This window comes from Megascapheus bottae, chromosome 20, assembly GCF_031878675.1.
Source record: "Megascapheus bottae isolate mThoBot1 chromosome 20, mThoBot2.hap1, whole genome shotgun sequence".
NCBI lineage: Eukaryota > Metazoa > Chordata > Mammalia > Rodentia > Geomyidae > Megascapheus > Megascapheus bottae.
Genome location: NC_143528.1, coordinates 36,149,692 through 36,169,590, shown reverse-complemented (window position 1 = coordinate 36,169,590; position 19,899 = coordinate 36,149,692). Strand labels below are relative to the sequence as shown.

Genomic DNA, 19,899 nt, shown 5'->3' with positions numbered 1-19,899 from the left:
CTGGTCTATTTTTGTGCTAATACCTTGCTGCTTTTGTTATTATGGCTCTATAGTACAGTTTGAAGTCTAGAATTGTTTTGGCTCTTCTAGGTCTTTTCTTGTTCTATATGAACCTTTGGATTGTGTCTTCTATTTCAGTAAAGAATGTCTTTGGGATTTTGATGGGGATTGCATTGAATTTGTACATCAATTTTGGCAGTATAGCCATTTTCACTATATTGGTTCTCCTTATCTATGAGCATGGGATGTCTTTCCATTTCCTAGTATCCACTTTAATTTTGTTAGGCTTTTATAGTTTTCATTAAATAATTCCTCTACATCTTTGGTTAATTCCTAAGTATTTTATTCCTTGGGGGGCTATTGTGAATGGGATCATTTTCTTGATTTGTCCTTCTGTTTGTGTATTGTTGGTGTACAAGAAGGCTACTGACTTCTGAAGGTTAATATTGTATCCTGCCACTTTGCTAAAGTGGTTTATTAATTCTAGGAGTTTGGGAGTGGAGCTTATCGGGTCCCTCAAGTAGAGGATCATGTCATCTGCGAATAGGGATAGTTTAATTTCTTCTTTCCCTTGATGAATGCTTTTTTTTTTAATTAAAGAATTTTTTAAAAGACATGAATAAGAGGTTAAGGGCACATAGGTGCTTGTAACCTACCCTTTTGTTCTGCATACTTAAGAGGATCATAAAAATGCATCAAAGATGGGATTTGATTTTAGTTTTTGCACATCTTTCACGTCTATTGATAATTTGTATTTCTTATTTTATGAATGGCCTTTTAACATTTTAGTCTAATCTTCCAACGAGTTACGAGCCTTTTGTTGATTTAAACAGTGCTTCATATGTTAACTCTTTTCTCATAGATCTTGAATATATGTATCCTCAGTTTATTGCCTTTGGATTTTATTTTAATCTTTCTTGCCATATAAAAGATTTAAAATTATATCTAGTTGGATAATATCAATCTTTTCCTTCATGCCATTTACTGCTAACAGTTTGGTATATATATTTTCCCAGACATTTTCCATGCATATGTGTATCTATCTATAAATATATATAGTAAGTGATATAGTTTTCCTGCACATTTGAAATATCATACATACTCTTCTGTGTATGTAAAGAGGAAAAATAGTTTTATTTCTTCTTTTACTGTTACCTATACTTTTTTGCTTCTTTTACACATGAGAATATTGTAGATAGTTCCTTTATTAATCATATAAAGATCAAACTTCAACAGTGTTCCATTGTATGAATTCAGCATTGTGATTCTAAACCAGTTTTTAAATTTAATTTTTTATTTTCATATTTAAATATGGAAGGGGCCAGGAGTAGTAGAGTGCTTGAGTGCTTGCCTAGCATACACAAAGCCCTGATCTTGATTCCTTGGTACCATTACACAGAAAAAAACGGAAGTGGTGCTGTGGTTCAAGTGGTAAAGCTCTAGCCTTGAGAAAAGTCCAAGGACAGTGCTCAGGCCCTGAGTTCAAGGCCCAGGATTGGCAAAAAAAAAAAAAAAAAGATAAAAGAAAAAAAAAGAGAGAACTAAGTTTAGGGTTGGGATTTAACTTGCTTAGCAAGTGCAAGACCTTTACCTTAGTCTTCAGCACCACAGAACGAGAAAGAGACCTAAGTTTATTCTTTACTTGTCTCCTATGCTGGGATTTGAACTTGGCACCTTGAGCCCAAGACCTGCTTATTATTATATACAATGAGCCAATTATTCCGTTGCATTTATAGGAGAGTGTGCATTTTCTCTGATTTGAAATGACTGTCACATATTGATTATCATGTTAAATGATTAATATCATATTAATTGTTGAGAAAAAGCTTAAATTTCTCTATAGATCTTCTATTTTGTTGTGTTTACTTACTTTTTTAATTTTTTTTTTTTTTGCCAGTCCTGGAGCTTGAACTCAGGGTCTGAGCACTATCGATGGGCTTTTTCAAGGCTTGAGCTCTACCACTTGAGTCACGGCAGCACCACTTCTGGCTTTTTCTATGTATGTGGTACTAAGGAATCGAACCTGGGTCTTCATGCGTGGTAGGCACGGGAGTTTGGTATGGTGTTATACCAAACTCCTGGCCCTTACTTACTCTTTAATGTCACATTGGTCTAATTACTGTAGCTTTATAGCATATTTTAATATCTATAAAATCAGCACCAACTCCTATTTTTTCTTTTTAAATTGTGTCTTGGCTAATTCTTCTTCCTATATTTACTTATTTTTTTGCATTTAATTGTGATCTTTAGAATCATTTGTGAAGTTCCCGTAACAATCACTAATGATGTTTATTTTTCATCAAAATTGTTACATTAATAAACTAAAACTTTATTGACATTTTTGCAACATAATTATTTTAACTTAAAAGCAAATCGTTGTCTCTGCATCTATTCAATTTTTCTTATGAACATCAGTAATGTTTGTTTAGTCTGTATAAGTCTTACATTTTGTTCTCAGATATTTTTGTTGCCACTGTAAATGGAATTTTAAAAGTACATTTTATGACTATTATTAGTATATAACAAGCTATAGGTGTGGTGTACATTTGATGACAGCTTACTTTATGGAATATTAGTGTTGTTGTTTTTAGTTTTTATGGTTTTCCCATATAGAAAATTGTGTCATTTGTTTAAAAAATAATAAAAGAAAGAAAGAAGAGAGGAAGGATCGTTTTATCTTTTTCCTATATATATACTTTCTTGTTGCTTTAGCTACAACCAGTTTCCCCTTCTTGTATCATACACATATTTTCCTCTCTTTGGGGGTGCTAGTTTCACGTTTTCTATTTCATTTCCTGCTAACATCAAATATGTGGTCTTTGCTGCCTTGGGATTTTAGCATTCAACCATCAGTGCTTTCATCCTTTGACTTCCTGCCTTTGTAAAGCTTCCAGTCACAGCCAGAGGTCCCTTTGGATCTCTGTCCACAGTTGCTGCCCCCTCACCTTGAACTCGTCTCTCTCACCACCCTGACTCTCCTAGCTCTTCTCTCCTGTCTCTCCCTCTTCCACCCCCTTGGGTTCCGAGTTCCACCATAGTCTTCGTTCGGTCTCCTTCTGCAGCTTCTCCCAGGACAACCTCATCCACTCACAGACCCATCGCCCATGTGCCAAGTCTTGGGAGAGCCACAACCTCGGAGCTCATTGAACAGACGCCTCTGCTTGAATGTGTCAATGCCAAACCCATAGACGCTCTGTCTTCCAGGAAACCATCACCCAGGATAGAAGAAAGAAGCTCAGAGTCACCTGGGCTTCTCACTCACCAAACACCTCACCATCCCCTTTGCCTATAGAGAGTTTTCCTATCCCTTCAAGGTCAAGTTCAAAAGACAATTCCATGAAGCTTTCCTAGATTCTTAAGGTGGAGGGATTTAGGCTTCCTCTGAACCTGTTCCCTCCATACTCGCTAAGTTCTCTTCTACGTATGCATGTGTCCAGGTCAAAGACTTTTCACTCCTTACTCTGTTGCTCCCCGCCCTTCCTTCCTTCCTGGCAGAGGCCCCCACCTGCCCAAGAGAAACCCAACTACCTCTGCAAACGCTCCCTCCATTGCCACTCTTCTATCCGAAGACACCATCATCCTTCGCTCTTCTACCGCTCAGTCCCTCTCCTAGCCTTGCGCTTCCTCTAGTGCCTCCTGCCCCTCTTCCATTTTCCACCCAGCAACCCAAACAATCTTCTCAAAATGTGTGTGCCACCACACTCCTGTAAGTCCCAGAGATAGAGATTGGAGAATCACCGTTCAAGGCCAGCCCAGGCAAATGTCTTGAGATACTATCTGAATAACCCCAACTAAAAACAAGGGGGCAGGGACCGTGGATTCTGTGTTCAGAGTATCTGTCTAGCAAGCACAGGGGCTCCAGTTCAAGCTGGATACCAACGAATGGTTCAGTTGCTCATGGTATCATAGCTCACTCTTTACTCAGGCTGAGAAAATCTCCTGTGCCTGGGATCAGGCACCTCTCACGCAAATGGACACATGGGTCTTCTGTCTCTGGTCCAGTTGAAGGACTTGTCATTGTTTCTTTTCCCAGATTGCTTACTCCCTTTTGGCTACCCTCTGTCACTTTCATAAGAGCCCTGACCACAACTAAAAATGTCTGTCTGTCTGTCTGTCTGTCTATCTATCTACCTACCTACTTATTTTATCATTAAAATAAAACTTCCTCCAAGCATGGCTCTTATTGTTCTGGCACGTAGTCTCCTATACATAATAGGCGTTCAGTTGATGCTTGGTGATAGATGCTTTAATCCTGGTGGTGCTGACAGAAAGCAAGCCTAGTGCTGGGGTCTGGGGTGCTCAGTAAATACGCCTCATCAAGGTCTAGAGATCTGCCATCTACTCCACAGACTTTATTTCTCTGTGATATGAGAAAAGTATCAGGAGAGCTAGCATAAACCAGGTAGGAAGTTATAGGGACTGCCTGCAGTAGCAGCTGGAATACAGGTAGAGTCTCCGCCCTTGTCTGGGATTCTATCCAATTCCAGTCGTGATGCAATGTAGCTTTAGGCGATATGGTGCATTGTATTGCAGGGTTCGACCTACATGCTGGTGATGGTGGATCCAGACGCCCCCAGCAGGCTCAATCCCAGAATGAGGTGGTGGAGACACTGGCTGGTGACAAACATCAAGGTAAGAAGGCCACAAGTCACCTTCAGACTTATTTGCACGTGCAGCTGGAAGATCATCATTTGGTGTTGAGTCCTGTGGGGTAAGCAGGATGTCTGTGCCCACAGGCCCCCTGCTGGAGGCAGCAGATTTGGTGGTAAACCAGCTGTCAGGATGAGTACACGAAAGCCCTACTTTGTAGCATTGCCTGATTTATGTGGAATAACTCCTGCCATGACTGATTTCAAGGTGCTGATTTAAGTCAGTTCCAGTGCACATGGACTGGGTTCTGCCGTGTGGTTGGGTCAGGGGTGTCCTGTCACCCCTCCCACTGAGGGAGAGGTGTAGAGGAAGCCACGTGATTTGCTCTCATGATGGCCTCACATTGGGGTAGGAGCCTGGCTCGCCCTCTCCTGCGTGAATGTGAGGAGTTACTGGAGGGCACAGAGAATAAAAGGCTCTATTTCCAAACAAATTTTTGCTAGTCTAGGTCAAATGGATTGTCTCTCGTTCCTCACCTTTTAGAGATGTATCATCCTGTCAGGTACCATAGACATCCCTCAACGTCCTCAGGAGAATGCAGGTTTCAGGACCCTCTGGCCCCACTCTTCCCTGCATACCCAAACCCCATCTTATAGAGAGTCATGTCATATTTGCATAGAAGCCTTGTATAGTTATATGCTGGTGGCTCACACCCATAATCCTGGCTAGTCAGAAGGCTGAGATCTAACGATTAAAGTTCAAAGCCATTCCAGACTGGTAAGTCTGTGAAATTTATCTCTAATTATTCACCAAAAAGCCAGAAGTGGAGGTATGGTTCAAATGACAGAACACTAGCCTTGAGCAAAAAAGCCAAGGGACAGACAGTTCCTGCCCCACCCACCCCACCCCCACCCCCCAAAGAAAGCAAAAGCTGGGCCCAGAGCATGGCCTAGTGGTAGAGCGCTTACCTAGTGTGCAGGAAGCCCTGGGCTCAATTCCTCAGTACCACATACACAGAAAAAGCAGGAAGTGGTGCTATGGTTCAAATGGTAGAGTGCTAGCCTTGAGAAAGCCCAAGGACAGTGCCTAGACCCTGAGTTCAAGCCCCAGGACTGGCAGAAAAAAAAAAAGCAAAAGCTATGTGCATCCTGCTATGTATTTTAAATCATATCTCAATTATAATTCCTAATGCAATATAAATGTCACACAAATGATTACTGCTATGAATACATAGGGTACAGAGTCTAGATAGGCACACAGAGCTAGCTGTATAGACCGTGCATTTGTTTCCCAACCTGAAGTGATCATGAACTCTCATTCACAAACACCTGGCAGGGCGCTTTGAGGAAACCCACACCAGCCTGTAGCATTCACAAATCTGCACCTAGAAAATCAGCTGATGGTTTTTGCAATGTGAAGGCAGGACATAGCAGGAACCCAGAAGCAGGAAAGCTAAGTCTGGATATGGTCAGGATCTTGGCTGGTTACCTGCGCAATAACCTCTTGAATCCTCAAGTTCTTTCGCTGTTGATTGTGAGTCACACTTCCAACTTGGTGAGGTCATTCTCATGGTCTGCTAGCCCATGAGAGAGCTCTGGGCAACCAGAGAGCCATCAGCAAGGGCGCGTGTCTTTCCTGCTGGTCTAAGGGCAGAGGAAGGACAGCCAGCTAGCTATGGACCCTGAGCAAACTCAGGGCTGGGAGTACAGCATCAGTCTTGCCAAGGCAGTTGCTTGGGCTGTGCCCAAATTTGCCTTGGTGGCAGGAACCATGTTTCCTAGTGAGGTTGAGGAAAGTTCGACAAACTCGCAAATGGGCAGCACTGGGATAGGTTCATGCCAGGGCCAGCAGAGGGCACAAAAGGGAAAGATGGGGTTCTCCCCTAGGGCAGAAAATTGTTGCTTTCTGGACCAGAGCAGAAAAGAGTTGGTAGGAAGGATTTCCCATCCGAGGAGGATTCTGAGACCAGAGCCACTGAGCAGCTATGAACAGAATGGTGTTTTAGTCCAGAGGCTTTTGAAGCCTGAAGCCCCCAGCCCAGCCTGTCTAGTCCCTTCGCCCCTGTACCCACTCAAGACACAATGCTCACTCTGGCTCTGAGCTGCAAACAAGGGCTGAGCCCCAGCTGCTCTGCTTAGAGTCACAGCAGGTGGCAGGTGACAGGTGGCAGCTGTTGGGCCAGGATGCTAAGCCACAGAGCTTATAACCAGGCCACCTGCCCGGGTGGTGGTGTGGCCCTCACTTCCCGCTTGGGCAGGAGAAGCTCTGGTTTCAGTCGCGTTTCCACCCACTTTCCCTGGTCTGGGAGCCCAGCAGGAAGGAACAGCCCTCCTGGGTATGTCCCCTGAGCCTGCCACCTGCCCGCATTCCACCAGCCACAAAGAGGGTCAGCCAAAGGGGTTCAGGTCTCAGGGCCTGACCTCGGCCAAAGGGAAGCAAGGGCTCTGGTCGACCCTGGGGGTCTCATGCCGCACGGCCCACTCACCCAGGCTGGCAGCTTGGGAAAATGCAGGTTCCTGGGCCCAAGACCCACCCAGAGCTTCTACTCCATTTGGCCCCAGTATTGGACCAGCAGTGGGAAGAGCTAGCAGCTCAGGGGAGGGGTGGGTTCTTGGGTGGTTTCCAGGTGAAGAGGCTCACAACAGCTTTGTGAACTAGCATGCAGCCATTTCACAGAGGCCGGGGGAGTTGCACGTCTCTTAGCTCATGGGTGGCAGCACTGTGTCTTGGACACATGGCAGTGTGTCCTCTGTGTTCTCCCCAGATCCCCAACTTCCAGGAAATGCAGGCTTGGTAAATGAAGCATAACTGCTATGCACTTTGAACTCCATGAAACCACGCCCCCATAACCTCATGAGACACGTAGCCCACGCAGCAAAGCATGCTGTAAAGTCCCTGCATATCGTTAGGGTGGCCCTGCAACTCCCAATAGCCACCAAGACTAACGGGGTGGCGCCTAGGCAGGCCTGGATGTAAGAGACCCAGGTCTAATTGGGTGGTGGACCAGACCATGGTTAGCAGAGCTGCTCAGTTGGGACAATTGTGTGTGTGTGTTCAGGTGTGTGTGTGTGTGTGTGTGTGTGTGTGTGTGTGCACGCACACACTTGTCCATCCATACTAAGGACTTGAACTCAGCTTATTCACTCAAGGCTGGCACTCTACCACTTGAGCCACAGTCTCACTTCTGACTTTTTGATGGTTAATTGAAGATAAGAGTCTCACAGACTTTCCTTCCCAGCATGGCTTGAGCTGTGATGTTCAGATCTCAGTCTCCCTGAGTAGCTAGGATTACAGGAGTGAGCCATGGGCATGTGGCTATTTTGTGTGTGTGTGTGGGAGGGGGAGAGGGGTGGGTCTATCTAGACCAAACCAGAATGGACAGCGATACTTAGAAATGTAGGGCACATCTCGAAGCCCCCACTCCTTCCCATAGAGATATTCCAAGTAGTGTTGGATAAGGCTGTAGACCTGTGAATAACTTTAAGGCTAGGAGTTGAGGAACACCTGACAGTAGGGACGAGGTACTTGTGGTACTCTTTCATTCATTCCATTCAGCAAGTCATATTTCACATTTACCACTGTTGCACGGTAGTTAAGAACCATGCCTCTGGAGCCAGGCTTCTGTGCTTTGGATCTCAGGCCCGCTGTGACTCTCTCTGTGTGATCTTGGGCTAGTTGTTCAACTTCTCTGAGTCTCAGTGCACTCATTGTAAAAGGTACTCTCCACCTCCCACTGTTGGTCTGCAGCTTAACTGAGTTATTTTGGGTAAAGTACTTCGATTCTAAGTCTTAGCACACATCATCAGCTCTATACCGTTGCTGGCTGCTATGTTATGTAAGTACCTTATGTAAGTACCTCTCTAGCTCTGGAGTTACAAACAAACAAAACAGAGAAAGGCACACTGTCCCACTCAGGGGTGGGGTGATGTGGGTCCAGGAGCAGGCTTGCATGGAATATTCTAGACCTGGGGGTTCCCAGTGGCTGAGCTACAGGGCTGACGGAGCGTACATGTCAGCCACCTCTCTGGCACTCAGTGCCTGAGCAGCAGAGATCTCTGCAGCGCGTGGACAGATACCATCTTTCTGCCCTGTGTGCATCCTCTGTTTTCCTTCCAGCTACTTTTCAGTTCTGATTCAATCTAGCTAATAATCTTCATGGTGAAGCCTAATTAAGATATCAATTAATATGCAGCTTTCAGTTCCAAAGAAACACTTATTGGTTCCTCTTCTATTTGTCTCTGGAATGAGTGCTCAGGGCTTTTCATGTAGACATTTTCATTAGACTTTTTTTTTTATTATTGTTAATGGAATACTGAGCGCAGGAAGCTGGCGTGAGAATGCCTTCGACATGGACTATCGTGATTGGTGACAGAGAACGCGAAGAACAATGAAGGAGACAAGAGTACCTTTTTCTTTTTTTATTTTCCAAAAGAGAAAAGCTTCCTAGAAACCATCAATGATTCTAAACATTTGTCCTAAGGATCTTTTTTTGTTTTAAAGAAGAAAAGGAACTGGCAAGCTCACCCCTCTCTCTCTCAGCCAGTGCCCCCCACCCCTGGCAGCTGTAAATGCAACCAATTCTGGGTTGAATTAAAAGGGCCTCTAAGGGGTCATTATTCTGTCTACTTTTCTATAAGGTTGGATTTTTTCTATAATTAGACTTTTTATATTATTTTAAGGACTTCTAAGTGTGCTAGGTGAATAAGCTAAATGCGAAATCCAATGAGCAAAGCATAGAGATTCCTGCTTTCTAATTCTATGATCAGCATGTTTGGGGGTGATTGGTCCTTTTCCTGGGTGACCTGAGGCAAGTTCCTTGACCCCTCTGGGGCAAGGACAAAGGAAATTACACAGGCAACAGGGAAAGGGCTTCCTGGAGAAAGGTTCAGCAGAAAGCAGTGTTTTGTCCTTGTTCCTCATCAAGGAAGCAGGTTCTGTAGATATTCACAGTCTGTGTCATTGCGTCATTCAAGGGTTGGGTTTTTTTGTTTTGTTTTGTTTTGTTTTTTGCTGTTGTTGTTGTTTTTTAATATACCCCAGAACCCAGCTAATGACAAGAAACAGAATAAACAATTGCTAACAGTACTACCAGTTGAAATAAAGAGCACAAGATCATGAAATGGGGTTCATAATGGCTTTTTTTTTTTTTTTGCCAGTCCTGGGGCTTGAACTCAGGGCCTGAGCACTGTCCTTCGGCTTTCTCAAGGCTAGAGCTCTACCACTTGAGTCACAGCACCATTTCTGGCTTTTTCTATGCATATGTGATACCGAGGAATTTAACCCGGGGTCTTTGTGCATGCTAGGCAAGCACTCTACCACTAGGCCAAACTCCTGGCCTGATAATAGCTTCTTTATGGAAACCTTTGTTTTCCATGTGCTCTATGTTTGCATGTAGTGAAGGTCTGTTTTAATAATGGACATCTAGAAAGCATGACTCACACTCCCTAAGAGCATGTAGTTCAATCCATAGGCCATAAAAAAGCATTGACTGGCAGGGACAGTGTAGAGGTGACCTTGGTTAGAAACCAGACTTGCTTGTGTCCATCTCAGAGAGACAAGGCTGGGAGTTTGGGGTGAGGCGTAGCAGTGAAGGGTCTAGCTGCCGCTTTCTCCAGATAGGAATCTCTGAGTCTTGGCTTCCTCAGCATTAAAATGGCTACAATAACACTTATTAGTGAGATTATGACCCCCGCTACAACGCTAGGCATACCTGTTCACGCTTGTAATCCCAGCTACTTGGGAGGCAGAGATAGGAAGGGGTGTCTCCGTTCAAGGCCAGCCCAGGAAAGAGGTTATCAAGATCCTAGTTCAAAGAACAAAATAAGTATACCTTTAGTCCAAGCTGTACTGGCAGTGGAGGCAGAAGAATCCGAGACACATCAGCTGAGGCAAGAAACTCCCAGAAAGGGTGGACAAATGCAGTCCTAATATTTGATTTGATGCACATATGTGAAAATAGAACCAGATCAATGAAAGGATGGGTGGGGTTGGGAGAGATGGTAGAGAAAATGACAAAAAGGGTGGCATTGGTCAAGCTGCATTGGACTTACATACTGACATGTTAAGTTGAAAATCCTTTGTGCATAACCATTTAAGATGAGACAGCGAGGGGGGTGGGGAGAGAGAGAGGGAGAGGGAGCCTCTATCTGAAAATCAGCTAAAATGAAAAGGATTCGAGTTTGACTTGCAGAGTATCAGGCCCTCAACAAGGACGTAGTGAATGCCCTTCCAATAGACTCAAGTTCTGCAAAGTTCAAGTTCTGCATAATGTCCACAAAACTCACACCTGTACCTGTCAAGTGTAGATGGGTCAGGGTCCAGGCTGGAGGACCTGTCAGGATCCAGGCTGGCTTTGGTCAGAAGTGGAGGTCATTCCTGGAGGTCATTCAGGCTCCAGGGATTGTCCTGTGACCTCCAGGACTGGATCAGACTCTCCCATCCCCCACCCTTGCCTCGGGCCCTCATATCACAGACCTGGCAGAGTAGAGGAGGTACCTTTTCGGGCTCAGCCAGGCTGTAGAGCCTCCCTTCTCAACCTGTTTCTCCTTTGTCTTTTTCTCCATGCTCCTTTAGCACTACAGCCCCAGCCTACAGATGCCTTCGCCTCCATTCAAAAGAATTTAAATAAAATGTTACTACAAAGTGGAATATTATCTTTTGATGAATGTTTTTCAAGCCTTTTAGGTTTTCATGGTAATTTGTGGTGTAAAATTATTTGGAGATAAGAGCCAAATTAGCTCTCCTATGCTGAGGTCGCTGTGTCCTGTAATCCATGTGAGCGGTGTTTAAATATAATCAGCCCTTAGACTAATGCGGCATAATTGTTCATTTGAAATAGCTTTTTTTTTTACTCCATTCAATGAGTCATTAAAATATTCAAGGGATAATGCAGTGAATTGAAAATGAATTTATCATATTATCCCATACATACTGTATTGCTTCAGGTATCTAAGGGGTGGGGAGAGAGAGAGGGGAGAGAATACAGAATAAGAATAAGGCTCACAGGGAGAAAGCAAGCCTATGTATATACGAATGTGATAAACAAAGCTTTTTCTGGGTTTACGGCAAGAGGCTGGGAGGGAAGAAAATAAAATGCTGTTCTTCGAGGTGGTCTCTCCTCTCTCTCTCTCTCTCTCTCTCTCTCTCTCTCTCTCTCTCTCTCTTCTCCCCCTCTCTATGTCTCTGCACTCAGAGAATCTGCTCCACCACAGCTCTGCTGTTAACTTATTTTTATCAAATATGTTTATATCAGAAAGTCGTTATGGAAACCAGTTCTGCCATCCAGGAGAATTCCTGGATCAGGCAAAAAAAAATCCCTCTCTCTCTCTCTCTCTCTCTCTCTCTCTCTCTCTCTCTCTCTCTCTCTCTCTCTCTCTCTCTCTCTCTCACACACACACACACACACACACACACACACACACACACTCACTCACACACACAGTCTTGCTGTCCCAGCTCTGAACTTGGTTGTGGCAGGCAAGACGCCCTGGTTCCCCTCCCTCGCAGGGCTGGGACATGGATGCACCTGTTCCCCAAATCCCCATCTACTTTTGTCCTAACCTGAGGAGCCTGGGTTTGTTGCTGCCACCCAGCCCTCTGCAGATGGTCTTCGGGAGAGACTGGGTGGGTGGGAGAGGCCGTGTGGCAGACTCCTTGGAGCACAGTGAGCCACTCTTGATTTCTGGAAAGTTCTGTCCATTGTCACTGTGGAAGCTGCACAACAAACTGTCTTGGCCACACTGCTTGAAGAGGCTAGGTGACCGTGCTGAGAGCAGCTGGACCAGCAGGGCCATGGAGGACCGGAAGCGGTCAGCTGCGGCAGAAGGAGGGTGCACTAGGGCCCGGGAAGACCCCCCTCTGCGGGTGAAGTGGACAAGAAGCAGAGTCGAGAGCAAACCTCCTAAGAATTTGAACTGCATCTGGCCCTTGAAGGACAGAGATCCTGGTGGGCGACCCGGGAAAGTGGGAGGCAGGTAATAAATGGAGGCTGGTCTCCATGTTTTCATGGCACCTCCAAACCATGCTGACATCACCATATTTCCCCTCCAGGTAGACATGTTCTTTTTAGAGCCTCTTTCCATATAAACGAACCACAAGAGCAATTGAGAAGAAAAGAAGAAGGGGTGACACTGTCCAAAAAGAGATATACTCTTTACCTGACTTTTGTACATCACCTATATACAAACAATTAAAAATTAAATTAAAAAAGAGAAGAGAAGTAAATGGAGAGGGAAGAGGAAGGAAGAAAACAGGAGAAACTGTTCATACACTTGTACTGCGCTATACACGAGCATCTCATTTAACCCTCACAAAAGACCTGAGAGGCAGGTAATAGAGATAAGAAAATCAAAGCCTAGAGAAGGTAAGCAACTTGTTCAAGGTGTCACAGCCAGCAAGAGGCTGGGTTTTGAGTCCAAAGCCTATGTCCAGTGACAAGGTGGTACTGTCTGTATTTAGCTCACTTTATGCTGATATGACAAAATAGCTGAGGCTAGATACTTTATACAGAAAAGAGGTTTCTTTAGCACACATTTTTAGAGACAAAAAGCCCAAGATCAGGCAGCCATCTCGTGAGGGCGTCAAGGTATACAGCATCACACTGGCAGGAATTTGTGCCAAAGGGATCACAGGGCAAGACTGGAAGCCAAATTCAGGGGAAACTTGCTCTTATTTATTTATTTATTTATTTATTTTGGATCAGCTCTCTCTGGAAGGAACTAACTCAGTTCTTGAGTAAATTACATGAGACCCTTTAAGGAGCTTCCCGCTGCCCCCTCCTCCCACCACACGGGGACACGCCACATCCAGACTTGGCATTACCATTCCAGAATTTAGGTAGGTTCCATGCCCACTACCAGGGCCAGCGTGGGTGGGATGCTGGTGTGAGTGAATGGTTTGGCACTGGTCTTCCTTCTCCCCTTGGCTCTACCCACCTCAGCTATAGCACAACACCATAGCTGCACCTTCTAGTGCAGCGTGGACCCAAGAGATGGATTCCCTAATAGTGCTCTGACAGCAGCGTCCGAGCTCCATGAGTCTGTTTCCTCCTCTGTGTAGGAGAAGAACAGCATCTTCATGCAGGAAGTCAGGGGGTGGAACTTGTAACTTGCCCAGCACATGGCACCTGACACTTAGTAGTGTCTCTGCCCACCAGGGCACTCAATCATTTGGAATTCTCCACAGGAAGCCTTTGGTGGTAAGGAGCCTGTTTTCCTTCTAAGAGACAGGACAGGGCCTAACCAGGAGAGTGAGATGTTCACGTGGTTATAGCTTGAAAGACCTTGAGAGCAAAAGACCCACAAGAGTCAGGCTTTAATAGGGAGAGGTTACGACCAGCTATTCAACCTGAACTGTGCTCAGCACTGGGGCTATTTTAAAAATGAAAATTAAAGCAAAGTTAAGTATCTGATCAATCCAGGTTAGCGATTTAAAGCATGATGTTTCTGAGGCTCCAGCAGAAAAACGAGGCCACCAGCCAGCTTCCCTCAAGGCTCAGCTCAGAAGTTGCCCCCATTGAATGGGGGCATGATTGATGCTCCCAGCCTAAGCCAGTTCTTCCCAGGCTCTACCCCACTCCTCACCACCAAGTTTTTTTTTAATTATTTGAATCTCTTTTTCCTCTTAGACCATGAGTTCCTAGAGAGCAGAAACTATATCTTCTACTCATATCCTCAACGCTTATAATGGTGCTCAGAATATAAACACTCCTTCATAAATATTGAATGAGAGAAAGCATGAAGGAAGGGATGGACAGATGGATAAGTAGATGGATATATTCATAGCTGAATGGACAGAAGGATGTTGAAAAGGTGGATGGTTGTTAAATAGATGATGAATGGATGAACAGGGAGATGGATAGATGAGTGGACAGATGGGCGGATGGATAGATGGATGGATGGGTGGGTAGATGTATGAGTTGATAAATCAATAGATGGATCTATGGATGTTGAATAGGTAAATGGATAGATTAATGGATGGATGGACGAATGGATGGATGGATGCTGAGTAAGTGGGTAAATGGATGAATGGATATATCAGTGGATCTTGAGTAGGTAGATGGATGGATGCTAAATAGGTGGGTGATGGATGGATGGGTCAATGGACTGATCAATCCATAAAAAATTGGGTAGGTGTATAGATGGACAGAGGGAACATCATTGTGATGCATTTTTGAGGGAGATAGGAATTGAGCTGACCTTCAGTTATTAGTAAGCCTGCAAAGATCACAGGATACAAGAGTACATCTCAGGAAAATGATAGCATAATGAAATCTCCATGTTTGGAAGTGGCACTGTGACTCAGAATGGTAGAGCTCTAGCCTTGAGCAAAAGAGCTCAGAGACAACACCCAGGCCCTCTGTGCAATACCTATGAGCAATAAAAACAAAAAAACTCCATGTTTGACAGGGAAGTTCAAGCCCCAGGACTGAAAAAAAACCCTGCAGTAACTCCCAGCCCCCAGCTTCCTTTGACTTAACTTGTGGTCTCCCCAAACCCACTATGCTATGGAAGCCTCTCTGCACCGCCACTTGCTATGTCCCTCTTCCTGAAAGCCCTCCTGCAACCTGCAAAAATACCAGTTACTTAAATGGCTCAGGATCTTTTAGTTATTTATTATTTACTTATTTATTTATTGTGGGTCATGGGGCTTGAACTGGCCTGGGCTCTTCAGCTCAAGGCTACCATCCTACCCTTGAGCCAAGCCCCACTTCCTGTTTTCTAGAGGTTAATTGGAGACAAGCGTTTCAGGTCCTTTTGGCTTTGAACCTTGATCCTCAGATCTCAGCCTCCTGAGTAGCTATGATTATAGGTGTGAGCCACTGCAAGCGGCTATGGCTCAGGATCTTTAAATGAATTATACCTTCAAGGTCCAGAGAAAGCTGAGATTTGTGATCATGAAATCATCTCCAGAAATAGGAAAGGAAATTCCTGAAATCAGTGTAATATCAATCCTCATCGAAAGGAAAAGGCCATTTAGTCCGCCGATGATCTGAGACAGCAAAGAAGAAAACAGTGACTATTTGGAGTCTTCATTGGTTTGCCAAAAGCCAATTGCTCCTGAGCAATGAGATTTCTCACTGGATCATGCGTTGTTCCTCAGGACAGGAAGCAGCCCTAAGAACTGGGCTATGTTAATCATGGCAAACTGTGCACAAAGGCAGGCGATTTGGTCTTAGTGGGTATTGTATGCGATGGGTTTGTGCCTTGTTACGATGTCAATCCTGCTCATTCAACTATTACCAGTCTTAAAGTCGGTCGCAGGTGATTACCACAAGTAACTGTCATGATAGAACTTCACCTTGCTCCATATTTTTTTCCCCTTAATACTGAGGCTCTTGTTTGGCTTCTTTACTCAACACTGACACTTTATCACTTGAACCACACCTCCACTTCTGGCTTTTGGCTGATTCATTGGCTATGTGCGTCACAAACTTTTCTGCCTGTGCTGGCTTTGTAACCTCCCCACCTCGGATCTCAGCCTCCTGAGTGGCTAGGATTACAGGCGTGAGCCACTAGTGCCTGGTTGTTTCATATTTTTATGGATAATATGCTCACCAAATTTGTAGGTCACACAAAGTTTAAGGAATAGTTAATATGATGGGAAACAAAAAAAAACCCTCAGCTAATTTTGGCAAATCAGAAAGTTGGGCCTGCATTGCAAAAATTAAATGTAATGGAGATTGATCTAAAGTTCTATATTTAGGTTCCAAATCAATTGCATGCATACAGAATAGGGAAGATTTGGCATGTCAGAGGTTCATGAAGAGAAGAGATCAGGAAGGGTTTTGTTAATTCTTAAGCTAATTTAAATCCAAATTTTAAGCTAATAATAGAATATCAAACCATAATGCAGGAGTTAAGGCAGTTAATATATTCTTAGGCCACATCGGTAAAAGTAGCAGCTTTAGATCATTGAAGAATCTTGGCTTGCTTTTCTCTGCCTCTGTCAGAGCACCTCTGTTCATTTGTTCATTCATTGATTCATTCATTCATTCATTCAGCATGTGCTCAACACATCCTGGGTGGTTGGTTCATTTAGTCCCTGTAGATCAAAAGTTTATGTAATCAAGATCCTTGTTTCCATTAAGGGGCTCACTGTCAGTTAAGGGAAACAGAAGAGAAAAAAAAATCAATGACCACAGAGTGGGGAGGCCAGTGTTAGGATGGAGTTCATTCCTGAGAATGATGGGGGACAAGAAGAAGGAAAAGGGAAGGGCTCCCCAAGAGGCAGAAGCCTGTGAACAGGGTTGAAACTCGCCTGGTGATCCAATGAAGAAAGGAAATCCTGGCAGAGAGGAGAGCAGAAAGGAGACTGGTCTGGTCCATAATCTAAGGAGTCACATGTTCAAAAGATGGGGTCAGCCAGGCAGCAATGGAGATGGAGATGAAAGCGCTGATGGCTCACCTTCTTTTTAGAGTTTCCCAGATGAGGCAAAAGTATATGGGAGTCGGGGGTGGGTTGCAGGGTGTTATGATTCAAAGGGTCTAAAGTTTCAGTTATTCAAGTTGATTCCATTCTAGAGATCTCCATTGTGCCTATAGTTAACAATACTGTACCGAATGCTAAGAAATTCATTAAGTGTATAGATCTTTTTATAATCATTAAATTATACTTTTATTCTTATTACAAAGCTGGTGTACAGAGGGGTTATTGTTCATAAGTCAGGTAATGAATATATTTCTTTTGTGTGTGTGTGGGTCGTGGGGCTTGTACTCAGCCAGGATGCTGTCCCTGAGCATTTCAGCTCAAGGCTACTGCCCTACCCTTGAGCCACAACCCCACTTCCTGTTTTCTAAAGGTTAATTGTAGATAAGAGTCACAGGTCCTTTTGTGCCTCAGCTGGCTTTGAACCTTGATCCTCAGATCTCAGCCTCCTGAGTAGCTAGGATTACAGGCGTGAGCCACTGCGCCCGGCTATGAATATATTTCTTTTGGGTCAGTATCACTCCTTCCCTTGTTCTGTCTCAGTTTTTTCCTCTCATTCCCATCTACAAGTTCTGCAGTTCATTTTCAATACAATGTCTAGTGAGCATCACTGCTGCATTTTTTCACATGTAAAATGTCCCTAGCATGACTTAAAAGAAACACAGAAATAGGAAAAAGCAATGGGGGCAGGCATTTGGTTGAAGAGTATTTATGTAGGACCTTTATTCACAGGGACTACTGGAGATACAGAGGGGTGAGGGTGATGAAATGTGATTGGGTGCAGTGGCAGATACCTATAGTTCCTGGAGATGTGGCTAGGGAGGGGGTGGTTTAAGTCCAGATTCAAGAACAGTCTAGAAGACTTCATCTTTAAAAAAAAAATAAGAAGAAAGAAAGAAAGCTGGCACAGTGGCTCATGCCTATAATCCTAGCTAACTAGGAGGGAGGCTGAGATCTGAGGATCATGGTTCAAAGCCCAAAGCCAGCCCAGGCAATACAAAGCCAAGCCATGAAAATCTTATCTCCAGTTAATCTCTAGAAAATGGGAAGTGGGACTGTGGCTCAAGGGTAAGGTAGTAACCTAGAGCTGAAGATCTCAGGGACAGTGCCCAGGCCAGAGTTCAAGTCCTATGACCCCCCCCACCCCCTAGTCTACCTCCATGGGACTGAGTGCCATTCTGGAAGGAGGTGGGGGTCAGAGGGTGTAATGCCCAGAAACTTGAAGCCCCCCGGAAGGATCACCAGAGACTGAAGATCAATGCAAATTGCAATGAGTCGTTTATTGACGAGCTCGAGCACGGGTCTCTGAGCACTGATAGTCGAGTGCAGACCAGAGGCCACGAGCACAAAATTACAGCACCTTTAATACATTCTTTGGTAGGGGGCAGGTCCCAGCAAGCACTGGCACTACGATTCCATTGAATGATTGGCGCAATACAAAACGGGAGGAGGGTCGTGATTAGTCATTGGTCGGTTTAGCGAGCTGTCGTGCTTTGAACTGATTGGCCAATGGGTGAAGGGACAGACCCAATATGTGATCAGTGGAGAAAACCTGACAAGGGGCCAGACGAGGACAGGCTAACAGGCTTGTGCCTAGTTCGCTGGCCCTCGCAAGTCCGGCCTTGTACAAGTATAAAAATACAAATGAATACAAGTATAAGAATACAAATGGCTAATCATAGGTTTATAGAAAATATGTAGATATTTTCTACGCTCCTCAAGAGAAGCCAGGCAGAGACGAGCCTGGGCTCAGCCAGGATTCAGAAGATTTATCTGCAAAGCTGAGGATCCCCCACTTAGCAGCCCTCACCCCCTTCTTTGGGCTAAGATGTTGCCCATAAGCATAGCCAGCTCCCCTGGGCCTCAGAACCCACAAAGCAAACTAGCTATAAGTTCCACACAATTCCCCACACTTGCTCTCCCCATCAACAAAGCGTCTCTGCACACCAGCGAGCGTGGCATTACTAGAGGGAGAACGTGGAAGTTGCTCTCATTTCTTTTAAAAGGTGAACCGCTCACTGGAGCTTTATTATTAGTCATACCTGCCAGGGAACCTCCTTCCCCAGTGATGTGTGACCCACAGTTGACACCAGTGTCAGGTCAGAGTCACAAAACCTCAGCTACATGACAGAGGGCCAGAGTGGGGCACTGAGCATGTGGGAGGCCTGGACAGGCAGTGACTTCCTGCCTATACTGGGGTGGGGGGGGGGGACAAACTCTGTGGTTGGAAGCAGGTGGTAGCCTTCAGAAATCCAGCCATGCCCTGGTGGAAGAAACTCAGCACTGGGCATCAGATCAGGGCAGGGGAAGAAGGCCAAGGGGCATCCTGGGGGTCTTCTGGCCTCTGCCCAGCAGATATGGCCTGATGAGGAGGGGGGGAATGGGTGTACAGCACTCCCCACCATGGATTCCAGTTTTTCCCAGAAAGAAACAGGAAGAGGAGGGAGGCCAGAGCTCCGGGGTCAGCGGGGAGTTGCTCTGGAGGGAGAGTGGGCTGCGGAGGGGACTTTGATACCCAGAGTTCCTTGGGCAGTTGGTCCTGTCAGGCTTTGGGGCTAAGAATTAGCTCTTTCCTTTTCCAAGAGGGTGGAAGTCACTGTTTTCTTGTCGCAGTTGATGAACAGATTCTGGGTGGCAGGAGTCACCATAGAAACAGGTGCTATCTTAAGCAAATGAGCCTTATTAACCTTAAGAGTGGTGGAGTTTTCACAAGATTGCACATATAGGGTAGGAGGGAGAGTGGGGTTTGGTAAGGGGAGGGTCGAGGTGGCTGGGAGCTGTGTGCTGTGGCTCTGGGTGGGTAGGGGTGTGTGTGTGTGTGTGTGTGTGTGTGTGTGTGTGTGTGTGTGTGTGTGTGTGTGTGTTTACTGCATGTGTGCAGAT

General features: G+C 45.0%; 1 protein-coding gene across 2 annotated transcripts in view; it reads left to right on the top strand.

Annotated features, from left to right (window-relative positions):
• Pebp4 (phosphatidylethanolamine binding protein 4) overlaps positions 1 to 19,899 on the top strand; it is a 167,585-nt gene that overhangs the window by 72,078 nt on the left and 75,608 nt on the right. The window contains exon 4 of one of the 2 annotated variants that reach the window (XM_090354319.1): positions 4,534 to 4,632. The exons of the other annotated variant lie outside the window; for it this stretch is intronic. Coding sequence (XP_090210445.1) covers positions 4,534 to 4,632 — 99 coding nt within the window. The remainder of the gene's footprint in view (positions 1 to 4,533; positions 4,633 to 19,899) is intronic. 2 annotated transcript variants of the gene reach the window in all.